The following is a 15,136-nucleotide window of genomic DNA, read 5'->3' on the forward strand; positions in this document are numbered from 1 at the left end:
GGAGTTTTACTGTTGTCCTTTATTATCAATAATATTTGGGGTTTAAATAGCACCTCTGCTCATAAGAGCTTAAAGAACTGTCATACATGTTGTCTTATCCCTACTATGGTAGTCAAGTATTTTTGGTCTGTTTTACAGAACGGAAAATTGAGGAACAGAGATGTCACCCAGCTAGTAGTAAGCAGCAAAACACAGTAAATTTTGATAACAGTGTCTTCTTTGTTAATGTGGATAAAGGTTTATTGAGCAATAGTTACTATGAGGTATTAAATTGTGCCGGTGGTCTAACACCTTCCAACATTACTTTCCCCAGGATTGACTTCTAAAAATACATTCCAACCTAATACACTGAATATTTCAAGTTCAACAATAAGATGACACAGGTAGGGTCCCCTTCAGGACTCATTGGATTCTTACTAGGAGGCCTAAATCACTTGCACCTTCTTGAATTATATAGGTCTTTTACACTTGGGAAAGAAAGATAATAATCGCTTATCATGGATGAAGTACCCTATTTATAATACACAGAACACCTGCCTGACACTTTCATATTACACCAGATTTAGAAGGACCCCATAGGGATGTGGTGTCACAGTCTGGTTACTGCAAATTGGTATCACTATAATTAAGCATCAGAGTTTTAAACACAAATGCATGCACTCGTCTCCTCACAAATGTGAAAGAAAATTGTTCCAAGAAGGCAGGGGGAATGAATGTTCACTTTGTAGCAAGCAATTTTAAAATATAAGTATTTTTAGGATCGTCCTTAAATACTCTTTCTAAATAAGGTGACTCCCTCACGTGGAAATCCCAAGGGAGAAATGTACCAGAATTCTATTCTTTCCTTTCTGCAACGAGAGACTAAACTGAAGCTTAAATAAATATATAATTGCACCCCTCAGGCTTGGAAACCTCCTTTATTTAAAACTCCAGCCCGAGATGGAGACAGGGGCCTAGAGAGTACATTGCAGCAAACGGCTCCATAAATAACCAGCCACACAATAGCAAGAAAAATAAACTGTTAACGAGCGCCTAAAGGGCCAAGTGAAAACAGAGGGCCATCCAGTAACCATCCCTACACAGTGAAATACGTTCACAGGTAATTTCGGGCACCATCTCTCTGTTTTTCCATTCCTCTGGAAATAAAACTGCATTTATATGTACATTTTAGGTACATATATGGACCAACTGTTTATGACAGAGAAGTAAAAGAAGCAGGGGGAGAAGAGAGAGCCGCACGGCGAGGGGGAGAGAGAGTGAAGAGAGAGAGACAGCCAGCTGTCTACCTAATTCCAGCTCACAAACGAGGAAACGCAGCCAATTCTCTTCAGCGATTCCGCGACCCGCGATCCTCTCACCGCAGCGGGACAAGTTTCGGCCTTTCTCTAATTACCATGGCAACTGCACCTCTCCGCCACCGGAAATAAGATACAGAGCACCTCTCCAAACGGTCCGGCGAGAAACCTACGAAATCCTTGATCCACAGCGAACAGAGATGTCTCTGTTGCTCCTCAATCTGGGGGTTGCTATGGCCAGAGTAGAGAGAGAGAGAGTCCTGTGTTGCAACCAGCAGGGGTCTAGACTTCCCACCTCCCCCATTCCTCGCCTACACTCGGATCCTTTATCGCGAAGTCGGTGTTTCCGGCGGGCCGAGGTAGGTGTGACACAGCGTCCAGCGCTCTCTAGCCCGCGCTTTTCCTGCAGCGTTTCCTTTCCGCGGATTGTCTTTTTCGGAAGTTGCTCAGTTCGTTTTATCCAGCGGCAGTGGTGCTTTCCTGAAATCTCGAAATGCTGTAGGTATCTCCTCCCCAGGTATTGCTGTTTTGAAGGCCCCCCTGTAAGCAAGAAGAGTAGAAATTATGTGGCCCAATAGCCTTTTTGTTTTCCTGTTTTTCTGAGTATGAACTTCTTTCCTCTTTTGACAGTTCCCCGTGCTTGGTACCCTCAACCCACCGCTACTCCTTTTCCAGCGGTACTCGTCCGGTAGTCCTCGTTCACTTTAATTCTGTTTCTCCAAGGCTTTTGACAGATTTTGTAGGCTTTGGGCTGTATTTAGGTGATGCCTAACATGAAATAATTTAAATAAGGTTAGCATACCGAGTATAAAACAGAGTAGATGAAAACACGCCCGTATAACTTGTAAAGCCTTTTAGTGCCTAGATAAATGTGGTACGTTCATATAAACTGGAGGGAGAACTCACGGACTTGGGGGTCTGGACACCTGGTTCCACTTAAGGGTCACTGTTGGGCAAATCCCTTATCGACTCTGGGTTTCGGTTTTCTTATAAAAATAAAAGTTTGTACTGCATGATCTCCAGTTTCCCATTGGGCGCCATCTGATTACTGAGAATGACCATAGTGGGAACAGGCATTATGCAAGAGACTATTTATTTGTTCTTCCTACCCTTCATGCATCCTGTACTGAAATGCATAAAACACAGTTGCTGCCCTATAGAAACTTAAAAAAAAATCACGAAAGAACTTGGGGGAGGGGGTGGGTATCTAACGCGAGAAATTCTTCTCTGGCTGCTCCTTCTCCCCAGGCTTAGGTACTGCCTCCAGAGTAAGCCTTCCTTAATTTCAGGATTGAGTAAAATGCAAAGTAACACAGCAGGGGAAATATTTGTATCAAATAGGACGATGTGAAAGCAGGAAGATGTTCAGAAATAATAACCTGTATTTACTGAATCTTTAATTATGATCTGGGTGCCTTATTTAGCAATTTATCTACATTTTTATCATTGAATCCTAAAGGACCTTGGGAGGGGATGCTATTATCTTTACAGATAAAGAAACTCATCACCTTTATGGTGTCCTACACATAGGTATCCATAAATGCATCTTTTACTTTTAAATTATGGATTATTGAGGAGGTTTTCCTTTTCCCATAATTAAGCAAAAAGATTTGTCTCTCTACTGTTGCATTAGAATGATCCCCCAGTTATCATATAAACAAAGCTGTAAAATAATATAACAAAAAAATCCCTAAGTAGAAATGCAATGGAAACAAATGTTTGTATTTGCTTAACAAGTAGTGATACTTCCTGAACTATATTCCTGTTCTAAGAGTGGCAAACCAAAAAACTTAAAAGTACAACTTTCTGACTACATCTTAACATATCAGCAGGTACATGTTAGGAGATTTTTGAAGTAAATACATTCTGACAATAAATTCACAATCTTAAAATTGAGGATGGCGTCTCACAAATATAGCAACTGCTTTAAGTTTATATGTTTTAGCAATGTGATTTAAGACCAAATTAACAGATAATGCATAAAGTATAATAGCATTTTTAGTAGAGGATTTCTATCATTCTTGGTAAACTAAATGCTCTTTATTTTATTTTATTTATTTATGTATTTTTAAATTTTTTCAAAGACAGTTTTTACAGGTCTCAGTCTGTCAGCCAGGCTGGAGTATTTATTTACTTTAAAATTTTTTTAGAGGCAGGGTCTCAGTCTGTCTCACTCTGCCCAGGCTGGAGTGTAGTGGTGCAGTAACAGCTCACGACAACTTCAAATTCCTAGGCCCAAGCAATCTTCCTATCTCAGCTTTTTTAGTAACTAGGACCACAGGCCCACACCACCATGGCTGGCTAATTTTTAAATTTTTTTATAGAGTCAGGGTCTCGCTGCATTGCCCAGGCTGTTCTCGAACTCCTGAGCTCAAGTGATCCTCCTGCCTCGACCAGTGTTTTTTTTTTAACACATCAAGTGCCACACTGGAAAATTTTTTTTTTCTTTGGGGCCATGGTGTTTTATTACTAAAATAAAATAAAAACTTTGAAAACTAAACAATCCTTTCTAATTTAATGAAAAATTTATTACTTTTTATTGTTTTCTGTGCATGAGTTATATGCAATTAAATTGTCAGTGTTAATTGTAACAATAAGAGCATTAACATGTAAGATTTTCATGAACCAACTGCAGAGTTTTGCCCAGAGGGCCACCTGTCACATAACACTATGCTACAATATGGCAGCATGAGTTGCCTGCAAACTACATGTATTCCAAGGTAAAAAGATGCATGAGAGTTACATATGCTTCACAAGGCCCTAGGCTCAAAACTAGCATGAGTTAAATACAACTCACATGGCAGTTAATGTGTTAAATGTGGTAAATTGTGAGGTCGTTAATGGGGATGGTGCAAATACCTATCTTGGCAAGTTACATGTGAAGGTAAATTAGTTTTTAAGTGATGTTGAGAAGGTGACTTTGGTATGCACTTGAAAGACTAAATGTGTGATCTAACTTATGGAAAGGTGTGATCTATCTCATTTTTAATTTCTTTGAAACTTCACAGTAAAAATCTTCAATACAGTAATGAGTAATTGTGGAAATATATGTGGCCTAAATGAATCTAAAATAAATAGGAAAGAACAAATATCCATTGACAATAGCATGAATGGATGAATCTTAAAAACATCATGAGTGAAAGAACTAATTTATAGAAGACTATCATCCTTTTAAAGCTTAAAAACATGCAAAAATAAACTGTTATTTAGGGTTATGTATGCATGTAGTAAGATTATTAAGGAGAAAAGTAGGGAAATGGTAAATACAAAGTTCATTTTAATTGATGCCTTTTGGAGGGAGCAGATGAATAGAAAAGGAACACACAGGTATACCCAGCCATGTTGGTAATGATCTGGTTTCTTAAATTATGTGGTGAGTTTATGGGTGCTTATCTTTTTATTATGTTTCATAACTTGCACATCTTACACTTATTCTTTAGTATGTATCACATACTACTTAAAATGTTTACCTATCTTCAATACTAAGTGTGGTTTTTCTCTGCCTTCTCTTTGATCCTTTAGTTACTGTCTTGGAATTGAGAAAACAAATGAATTAGATAAATGCTGATGCTGGTTTCATTAAGCTAATCATCTGCCCTTCCAGCTGTGTGATCCTTAGATTGTTACTCAGTGTCCTCATTGATAAAATAGCTACTCAATAAATATTTATTAATTGACAAAGTTGCTACTTTGAAAAGATTTCATCCTATGTAGACAGATTTCACACCATGTTTATATTTACATACTGCTAAAGTCAAATATAACTTTATAGTAGCTATTGCTATAAATAATCAAATCCCATTGTAGAACTTTTTTTCTTCCTCCACCTTTTCCTTTACAAAGCTTCCTAGTACAGTTTGCTTAGTCTTTCCTAATTAGCATATATCAGCATTGCTAATTAAGCCAGGGACACTCAATCTATTTCTATGAGAGTTAACTTTATTCCATTCCAAGCTATCACTGAACTAAAGTTATAAAGTTGGCATAGCATTAGTGTTAGAGAAAACTATTTGTAACACTGTGTAAAAGAGAGGCATCCATTCTGCTGATGTATGTATAAAAGTCTGAGTTTTTTGAGAAAACTTTAAAATGTGCTCTTTTTTCCTTGATAAAGGAAAATGAATGTAGGCATATTCTGGATCTGCTGAGTTATTTTATTGAGCCTATTTGGGTTTGTAGTCATACTGGTGATAATGTCAAGTACAGTTTCATTTTGTGGATTGACTGTAAAGAAACAAAGGTGGGTGAAATGGTGTATCAGGCCAAGTAAAAGTCGACCATTTAATAAACATCTTTTGAATCATAGTAGATATTCAAAGATACATAATTTCTTCTACTTAAAAGTATCCTGCATTTTTTAAGAAGGTTGATGAAATTGTTAGTATTTGATATAAGTATGAAAAATGTGAAATTTAAATACAATTGTTTCCTGCTTGTAAAAGTCAGTAATATATAATAGAGGAAAGTATAATGGAGCCTTTTTATAATGGCCTGAAAAACTCTCCTAATAGATTAGAATCTTTGTAAGTCTGCTTCATTCCAAAACAACTAGATTCTATATAAATCACATTTTTTATTGCATTGGTAGACTTGTAGGGAATTAAATCTCAAGAGGCAAACCAAAAATAGTGAGCTGAAACCTAACTATGTGGAATATGCACAGTTGAAAGGTAGGATTACCCTGAATATATATACAGATATTCATGTTGCACTCAGTAGACTTGAGCTAGAGGCAAGGTAAGGGAGTAAAAAACTTGAGACTTGGGGATCAAGCAGGGATGGGAGCTAAAATCATCTCTGGTTAATATGGATCACTTGGCTAGTGATGAAATGGAATGTATGTCTTTGGAAGAAAGCATCCTCAGTTTAGGCCCTCAGTTTTTCCACAGGTTAAGATCAACCAAAAGATATCTGAAAATCACAGACAACCAAACACAAAAGGTAACTATCACAAGTGAAAGTTATAACATGTAATAATCAGATTTACATTCCAAGGAATTTACAAAATGGAATTATCAGGGATACCATATGAAATAATTATACAGAATGTTTAAGGAACTAAAAAGTTGAATCACAAAAATTAGTTAATAAGAGAATATAAAAAATGACTAGGCAGATTTTAAATTAGGATGATTAGAATGTTTAGGAACAAAAAAATATAATTGTTGAAATAAAGACTCCATAGATGGGGGTTCTGTGTCAAAGTAGTTTGTATTGGATGGAATCTTTCACAGATAACAATTTTTAAACTCTAGACAAAATATCAAAAACAACTACTTAAAGGCACTAGAGAGCAACCGCAAGGAGGCAGAAATTGGAGAAGTGCTGACCCATGAAATAAGAAAACTACAATGGGCATGGTTTGCAGTTAAGTGCTTTGCCTGAAAGCAGTCCATGTGGTGCAGTACACCTAGAACTCAAGCAGAAAGCTCCAGTTTTACTGGTTTAACACAATAACTGCCATGTAAGTTGTATTTAACTCACGCTAGTTTTGAGCCTGGGGCCCTTATATAACTCACATGTCTCTTCATCTTGGAAGCCACGAGAACTATTTTTCTTTTTTTTTTTTGAGACAGAATCTCACTCTGTTGCCCAGGCTAGAGTGCCGTGGCGTCAGCCTAGCTCACAGCAACCTCAAACTCCTGGGCTCAAGTGATCCTCCTGCCTCAGCCTCCTGAGTAGCTGGGACTACAGGCACACACCACTGCACCCAGCTAATTTTTCTGGGTAGCTCCAAAATGTGGATATAAACTGCTTAAGTTCGTGGTGGATCTCTGAACTATGCATGAGTTGGGGAGACTCCATGGAGCATGGCAGGAAGCAACAGAATGCTAAAAGAACTGAGCAGAGATTTCAGCCGTTCCCCTTCACAGGAGAGATGGAGTTTAGAATTTGAATTTAGTCAAGTTAAATGCCTGTCAAAACAAAATTGTCAAGAGTAAGGTAACTGAACCCAGAGTATTTGTGTATGTCATCTATAGTGTACAACATACAATAAAATACTACTAGGCATGCAAAGAAATAAGAAAATGTGATCCATTGTTGAGAGAAAAAAAATAGCCAATTGAAAGATAACACAGATTTTAGTATGAGCAAAGACTTTAAGTAACTTATAAATAGGCCGGGCATGGTAGCTCACTCCTGTAATCCTAGCACTCTGGGAGTCCGAGGCAGGAGGATCATTTGAAAAATTAGCCAGGCATGGTGGCTAATGCCTATAGTCCCAGCTACTTGGGAGGCTGAGGCAGAAGGATTGCTTGAGCCCAGGAGTTTGAGGTTGCTGTGAGCTAGGCTGACGCCACGGTACTCTAGCCCGGGTAACAGAGTGAGACTCTGTCTCAAAAAAAAAAAAAAAAAGAACTTATAAATATGTTCAAGGACTTAAAAAGGAAAAAGGAAGAAATGGTCACAATGAAAGAATACTTGGGGAATCTCAGAAGATAAGTAGGAACTAATTAAAGAAATTAAAAAGAAGCAAATGGAAAATCTGTATCTGAAAAATATAATATATCTGGAATGAAAATATTCACTCTATGGGCTTCCTGGCAGAAGAAAAGTTCAGTGAACTTGAAGATAGTAATAGAAATGATCTAATTGGGACAGTAAAGGGAAAAAGACCATACTCTCCATGACTTATGGGACATTATCAAGTGGTCTAAAATGTGTAATTATAATCCTAGAAACAGGAGAATGGAAATGGGGCAAAAAAAATATTTTAAGAAATAAGCGTTCCTAAATTTTCCAATTCTGCTGAAAACATAAAATTACAAGTCCAATAAGCTTAGTAAACTCCAAGGTTAAAAATAAGTGTGTGTTTGTAGACACAGGTATACAAATACGTATGCATATACATATTATACTCAAAATGATGAAAGCTAAAAATAAAGAGAAAATCATGAAGGCAGCCACAGAAAATTGATGCTTTACATGTAGGGGAAACTATTCAAATAAAAAAAACAGTGAAATAATATTTTTAAAGTGCTAAGAGGAAAAAAAATCTGTCAACCTAGAATTCTATATCTAGAGAACTATTCTTCAAAAGTGAAAGAAAGATATCAGATAAAAAAAACTGAGAGAATATGTCACTAGCAGACCTACCTAGAAGAAATGCTAAAGGAATTTCTTTGGGCTGAAGAGAAATGACACCAGAGGAAATTTGGATCTATAAGAAGTAGCAAAGAATATTGGAAATGGTTGATATGAAGTTAAATACTATACTTTTGTAGATGGTCTCTGACTTATGATGGTTCAACTTACTATTTTTTTACTTTATGGTGGTGCAAAATTAATACACATTCAGTAGAAACTGCACTTCAAGTGCCCATATGACCATTCTGTTTTTCACTTTCAGTACAGTATTCAATAAATTATATGAGATACTCAACATTTTGTTATAAAATAGACTTTGAGGCAGAGTGTGGTGGCTCATGCCTGCAATAATCCCAGCACTTTGGGAGGCTGAGATGGGAAGATTGCTTGAGACCGGGAGTTTGAGACCAGCCTGGGCAACATGGCAAGACCCCATCTCTATAAAAAAGAAAAGAAAAAATTAGCTTGGCATGGTGGCGCATGCCTATATTCCCAGCTACTTGGGAGGCTGAGGCAAGAGGATCACTTGAGCCAGGAGTTCAAGGTTGGAGTGAGCTATGATTGTGCCACTGCATTCCAGCCTGGGTGACAGAGTGAGATCCTGTCTCTTAAAAAAAGAGTAAAGAAATAAAACAGGCTTTGTGTTATATGATTTTGCCCAACTGTTTATTAATGTAAGTGCTCTGAGCATGTTTAAGGTAGCATAGGTTAAGCTGTGATGGTTAGGTGTATCAAATGCATTTTGGACTGATGAAATTTTCAATTTAGGATGGGTTTGTTAGGATGTAACCCATTGTAAGCCAAGGAGTGTCTGTATTTTTTGCTTGTAACTTCTTGAAAGGACCTGAATGTTTAAAGCAAACATTATAACACTATTGTGGGACTTATGACATATGCAGACATAATATGTATTACATCAGTGGCACAAAGGACAAAGGCAGCTGACTATAATGTTTCAAGATTCTTATGTTTTATGTGAAGTAGTACTGTTTTAACTCTAGACTTTGGTAAGTTAAAAAGGCACATTTTAATCCCCAGAGTACTGTCTGAAAAATACAGAGAGGCATACCCAAAAAATAAAGGAATTGAAGTGGTATATTTAAAAATATTCAGTTAATTCAAAAGAAGGCAGGTAAGGAAGAACAAAGAAACAAACAGATGGGACAAATAGGAAACAAGTAGCAAAGTTGTAGCCCCAACCATATGATAATTGCATTAAGTCTAAGTACAGTGAAAACTTCAATGAAAAGGTAGAGATTATCAGCCTAGATTTTTTTAAAAAGTCCTAAATCTATGCAATCTATAAGCAACAAACTTGAAAGTAAAAAAGAAAAAAAATGGGAAAGAGATATAACAGGCTAACGAGAGAAAACAAATAATCATATGAAATGAAAGGGTAGATATTTAGCTCAAAGAGAACACAAACTATCAGTATCCAAAATGAAAGAGATATCACTATGAAGTAGGCATTGAAAGTGATAATATCATTAAAGACTTTATGCCAGTAAACTTGACAACTTATATGAAATTGACAAATTTCTTGAAAAATTCAACTTAGCACAATGGCATAGGATATAATAGAAAATCTGCATAACCTTATCAAGAAAATAGAATTTGTTACCAAGAACCTTTCCACAAAGGCCCAGCTGATTTTACTGGCTAATTCTATGGTATATTTAAAGAAGAAATACCAATCTTACATTAACTTTTTTAGAGACTAGAGGAGGGAATATATCCCAACTCATTTAATCCTTGTAACACCGATACCACATAACCCTGATAACAAAATATGATAAAAGAAGTATTGATATAAGAAAATAAAATTACTGACCAATTTATCTCATGAGCATAGAATCAACAAAACTCAAAAACTCACAAAACTAGGAATAGGAAGGAACTTCTCATTCCTATGAAAAACCTTCATATAATATGATGTTTAGTATTGAACACTTTTTATAAGATTAGAAACAGGGGAAGAATGTGCCCTCTCACCACATAGAATATTCAACAAAGCACAAAAAAGTAATAAAACAAATGTTAGAAAGGAAAAATAAAAGTAATGATTCACCAGTGACATTATGAATGTAGAAAATCCTAAGAAATCCACAAAACAATTAGGACTATTTAGCAAAGATGCAGGACACAAGATTAGTAGACAAAGATCCATTGTATTTTTATATTTCAGCAACAAACACCTAGAAATTGAGGTTTAAGATTTTCCATTCATAATCATATAAAATACTTATATTTAACGTAAGACATGTATTACCTCTACCATGAAAATTACAAAATATTACATAGGGAAATTAAAGATAAATGGGGGCATGTTTATATATTAGAAGACTAAATATTAAGTTCTCTCCAATGGGTCTTTAGATTTAATGCAGTGCTTGTCATAAGCCTAACAAAGTTTTTTAAAATAATTTTAGCAACTTTTTCTTTCTCTATTTTTTATCATTATGGGTACATAATTGCTGTGTATCTTTATAGGGTACATGTGATGTTTTGATACCGGCATCCAATGTGAATTAACTAAATCAGGGTAATTAGGGTAGCCATCACCTTAAGCATTTATCATTTCTTTGTGTTGGGAACATTCAAATTCCACTCTTTCAGTTATTTTAAGTTATATCCTAGCTTATTATTGATTATAGTTACTTTGTTGTGCTATCAAACATTGTTCATTCCATCCAAGTATATTTTTGCACCCATTAACCATCCCCACTTTATCTTCCCCTCCCTTCTACCCTTCCCAGTCTCTGGTAACCATCGTTGTACTCTCTATCTCCATGAGATCAATTGTTTTTAATGTTTAGCTCCTACATATGAGTGAGAACATGCGAGATTTGTCTTTCTGTGCTTAGCTTATTTAACTTAACGTAATGTTCTCTGGTTCCATCCATGTTGTTGCAAATGGCAGGATTTCATTCTTTTTGTGGCTATGTAATATTCCATTGTGTATATGTAATGCAATTTCTTTATCCATTCATCTGTTGATGTGAACACTTAGGTTGATTCCAAATCAAACTATTGTGGCTGTTGTGAATAGTGCTGCAATAAACATGAGAGTGCAAATAATCTTTTCAAAATACTAATATCCCCTCCTTTGGATATATACCCAGTGGGATTGTTGGGTCATATGGTAGTTCTCTTATTAGTTTTTTGAGGAACCTCCATGTTGTTCTCCATAGTGGTTGCACTAATGTATATTCCTACCACCAGTGTATGTGAGTTCCCCTTTCTCCACATTCTGTCTGACATTTGTTATTGCCTGTCTTTGTGATAGAAGCCGTGTGAACCAGGGTGAAATAATATCTCGTAGTTTTGACTTGCATTTCTCTAATGATTGATGATGTTGAGCATTTTTTCATATACCTGTTGGCCATTTGTATGTCTTCTTTTGAGAAATGTTTATTCAGATTATTTGCCCATTTTTTAAATCAGATTATTTGATATTTTTCCTCTTGAGTAGTTGGAGCTCCTTATATATTCTAGTTATTAGTCCTTTGTAAGATGGGTACTTTGCAAATATTTTCTCCCATTCTGTAGGTTGTCTCTTCACTTCATTGACTGTTTCCTTTGCTGTGCAGAAGCTTTTTAGCTTGATGTGACCCCATTTGTCCAGTTTTGCTTTGGTTGCCTGTGCTTTGGCGGTATTACTCAAGAAGTCCTTGCCCAGCCCGATGTCCTGAAGTGTTTCCCCAATGTTTTCTTTTAGTAGTTTCATAGTTTCAGGTCTTAGATTTAAGTCTTTGATCCATTTTGATTTGATTTTTGGATATAGCCAGAGATAAGGGTCTAGTTTCATTCTTCTGCATATGGATATTCAGTTTCCCAGCACCACTTATTGAAGAGACTGTCCTTTCCCCACTCTATGTTCTTGGCACCTTTGTCAAAGGTAAGTTCCCTACAGATGTGTAGATTTATTTCTGGATTCTCTACTCTGTCCCATTTTTCTGTGTCTGTTTTTATGCCAGTACCATGCTGCTTTGGTTACTACAGCTCTGTAGTGTAATTTGAAGTCCGGAAATGTGATTCCTGCAGTTTTGTCCTTTTTGCTCAGGATGGCTTTTGCTATTTTGGGTCTTTTGTTCCATATTCATTTTAGGATTATTTTTTCTATTTCTGTGAAGAATGTCATTGGTATTTTGATGAGGATTGCATTGAATCTGTAGACTGCTTTAAGTTGTTTGGATATTTTAGCAATATTAAATTCTTCCAATCCACGAGCATGGAATATCTTTCCATTTTTTGTGTGTCCTCTTCAGTTTCTTTCATCAATATTTTATAGTTTTCATTGTAGAGATCTTTCGTTTCTTTGGTTAAGTTTATTCCTAGGTATTTTATTTTTAGCTATTCTAAATCAGATTACTTTCTTGATTTCTTGTTCAGATTGTTTACTCCTGGCATATAGAAATGCTACTAATTTTTGTATGCTGATTTTGTATCCTGCAACTTTATACCAAATTTGTTTATCAATTGTAATAGCTTTTTGTGGAGTCGTTATATTTCTCTAGATCTAAGATCATATCATCTGTAAGGATAATTTGACATCTTCCTTTCCAATTTGGATGCCCTTTATTTCTTTATCTTGTCTGACTGCTCTAGCTAGAACTTCCAGCACTGTGTTGAATAACAGTGGTGAAAGTGGGCATCCTTGTCTTGTTCCAGATCTTAGAGGAAAGGTTTTCAGTTTTTTCCCATTGAGTATGATATACTAGGTGTGGGTCTGTCATATATGGCTTTTATCATGTTGAGGTAAGTTCCTTCTATACCCAGTTTTTGTTGTTGTTGTTGTTGTTGTTGTTGTTGAGACAGAGTTTCACTCTATTTCCCGGGCTAGAGTACTGTGGCGTCAGCCTAGCTCACAGCAACCTCGGACTCCTGGGCTCAAACAATCCTCCTGCCTCAGCCTCCCGAGTAGCTGGGACTACAGGCATGCGCCACCATGCCCGGCTAATTTTTTCTATATATATATTTTAGTTGTCCACATGATTTCTTTCTATTTTTAGTAGAGACGGAGTCTCACTCTTGCTCAGGCTGGTCTCGAACTCCTGAGCTCAAATGATCCGCCCGCCTCAGCCTCCCAGAGTGCTAGGATTACAGGCATGAGCCACCATGCTCGGCCTACACCCAGTTTTTTTGAGAGTTGTTATCATGAAAGGAGGTTGAATTTTATTGAATGCTTTTTCAGCATCAATTGAAGTGATCATATGGATTTTGTCCTTTGATCTGTTGATATATCATATTGATTGATTTGTACATGTTGAACCATCCTTACATCCCTGGGATGAATCCTACTTGATCATGGCAACTAAACTTTTTAATTTGTTGTTGAATTCAGTTTGCTAGTACTTTGTTGGGGATTTTTGCATCTATTTTCATCAGATCTATTGTTTTCTTTTTTTGTTATATCTGTGTCTGGTTTTGGTATCAGGGTGATATAGGCCTGTAGAATGAGTTTGAAAGTATTCCCTCCTTGATTTTTTGTAATAGTTTAAATAGGATTGGTATTAATTCTTCAAATGCTTGGTAGAATTCAGCATTGAAGCCATCATGTCCTGGGCTTTTCTCTGAAGGGAGACTTTTTATTACTGCTTCTATCACATTACTTATTATTGGTTTATTCAGGCTTTGGATTGGCAGGTTGTATGTAGTCTAGGAATTTATCCATTCTTTCAGCTATGCTGCTGAGACACTCTGATGTAGTTCTCAATTTACCAATTGAATTCTTAAGCTCCAGAATTTCTGCTTGATTTAGTTTTATTATTTCAACATCCTTGTTAAATTTCTCTGATAGGCCAAATTCTGAATTCCTTCTTTGTGTTGTCTTGAAGTTCATTGAGCTTCTTCAGGACAGCTATTTTGAATTCTTTGTCTGAAAGGTCACATATCTCCATCACCCCAGGATTGGGCACTGGTACCTTATTTAGTTCATTTGGTGAGGTCATGTTTTCTTGAGTGTTCTTGATGCTTGTGGATGTTTGTTGATGTCTTGGCATTGAAGAGTTAGGTATTTATTTTAATCTTAACAGTCTGGGCTTGTTTGAACCCATCCTTCTTGAGAAGAGTTTCCAGATATTCAAAGGAAATTGAGTGTTATAATTTAAGTCTTTGGTCACTGCAGCCATATCAGCACTGGGGGTGCCCTAAGCCCAGTATTGCTGTGATTTTTGCAGACTCCTGGTGGTACTGCCTTGGTGGAGTTGGATAAGACATAAGAGAATTCCTTGTATTACCAGGCAAATTCTCTCACTCTCTCCCCTCACTCTCTGTGATGAGCTGCTAGAGTTGCAGCAGGAGTGAAGGGGACACTCTCTCATGGCCACCAGAGAGAGGTCACACCTGAAGCCAGCCCAGTCTCACCCAAAGCCCATGGTGACTATTGCCTGGCTACCTCTCATTCAAAGACCAAGGACTCTTTAGTCAGTAGGTGCTGAATCCTGCCAGGACTAGGTCTTTCTCTTCAGGGCAACATCTTTCCTTCTGGCCCAAGGTGGGTCCAAAAATGTCTTCCAGGATTTAACGCTCACACTCAGGGGCTTCAGGGGTCTGCTTGTTACTTTATTTTACTAAGGCTGAGCTGGTAGCCAAGTTGCAAAACAAAATCCTCAGAACTTTTCCCTTTCATTTCCCCAGGTGGAAGATGACTCCCTGAACCACATTGCCTGGAGTTGGAGGGAGGGGAAGCACAGGCACTGGCTTGGCCACCACCACTGGTGTCTCACTGGGTCATGTGCACCCCAAGTTCA

The 15,136-nt window shown here is 36.9% G+C and overlaps 2 protein-coding genes across 4 annotated transcripts in view; one reads left to right on the forward strand and one right to left on the reverse strand.

The window, feature by feature from the left end:
• Positions 1-1,574, reverse strand: part of EFCAB7 (EF-hand calcium binding domain 7) — a 43,549-nt gene extending 41,975 nt beyond the window's left edge. The window contains exon 1 of one of the 2 annotated variants that reach the window (XM_045547846.1): positions 1,287-1,574. The gene's annotated coding sequence lies outside the window, so the exon portion shown is untranslated. The remainder of the gene's footprint in view (positions 1-1,286) is intronic. The other variant, XM_045547847.1, reaches the window with a different exon arrangement.
• Positions 1,575-1,681: 107 nt separating this feature from the next.
• LOC123635569 (integrin subunit beta 3 binding protein) overlaps positions 1,682-15,136 on the forward strand; it is a 79,032-nt gene continuing 65,577 nt past the window's right edge. For both annotated transcript variants that reach the window (XM_045547849.1, XM_045547848.1), the window contains exon 1: positions 1,682-1,793. In XM_045547849.1, the coding sequence (XP_045403805.1) occupies positions 1,789-1,793 (5 nt within the window). In that variant the 5' untranslated portion in view covers positions 1,682-1,788. The remainder of the gene's footprint in view (positions 1,794-15,136) is intronic.

The sequence above is a fragment of the Lemur catta genome, chromosome 3, assembly GCF_020740605.2.
Source record: "Lemur catta isolate mLemCat1 chromosome 3, mLemCat1.pri, whole genome shotgun sequence".
Classification (NCBI taxonomy): domain Eukaryota; kingdom Metazoa; phylum Chordata; class Mammalia; order Primates; family Lemuridae; genus Lemur; species Lemur catta.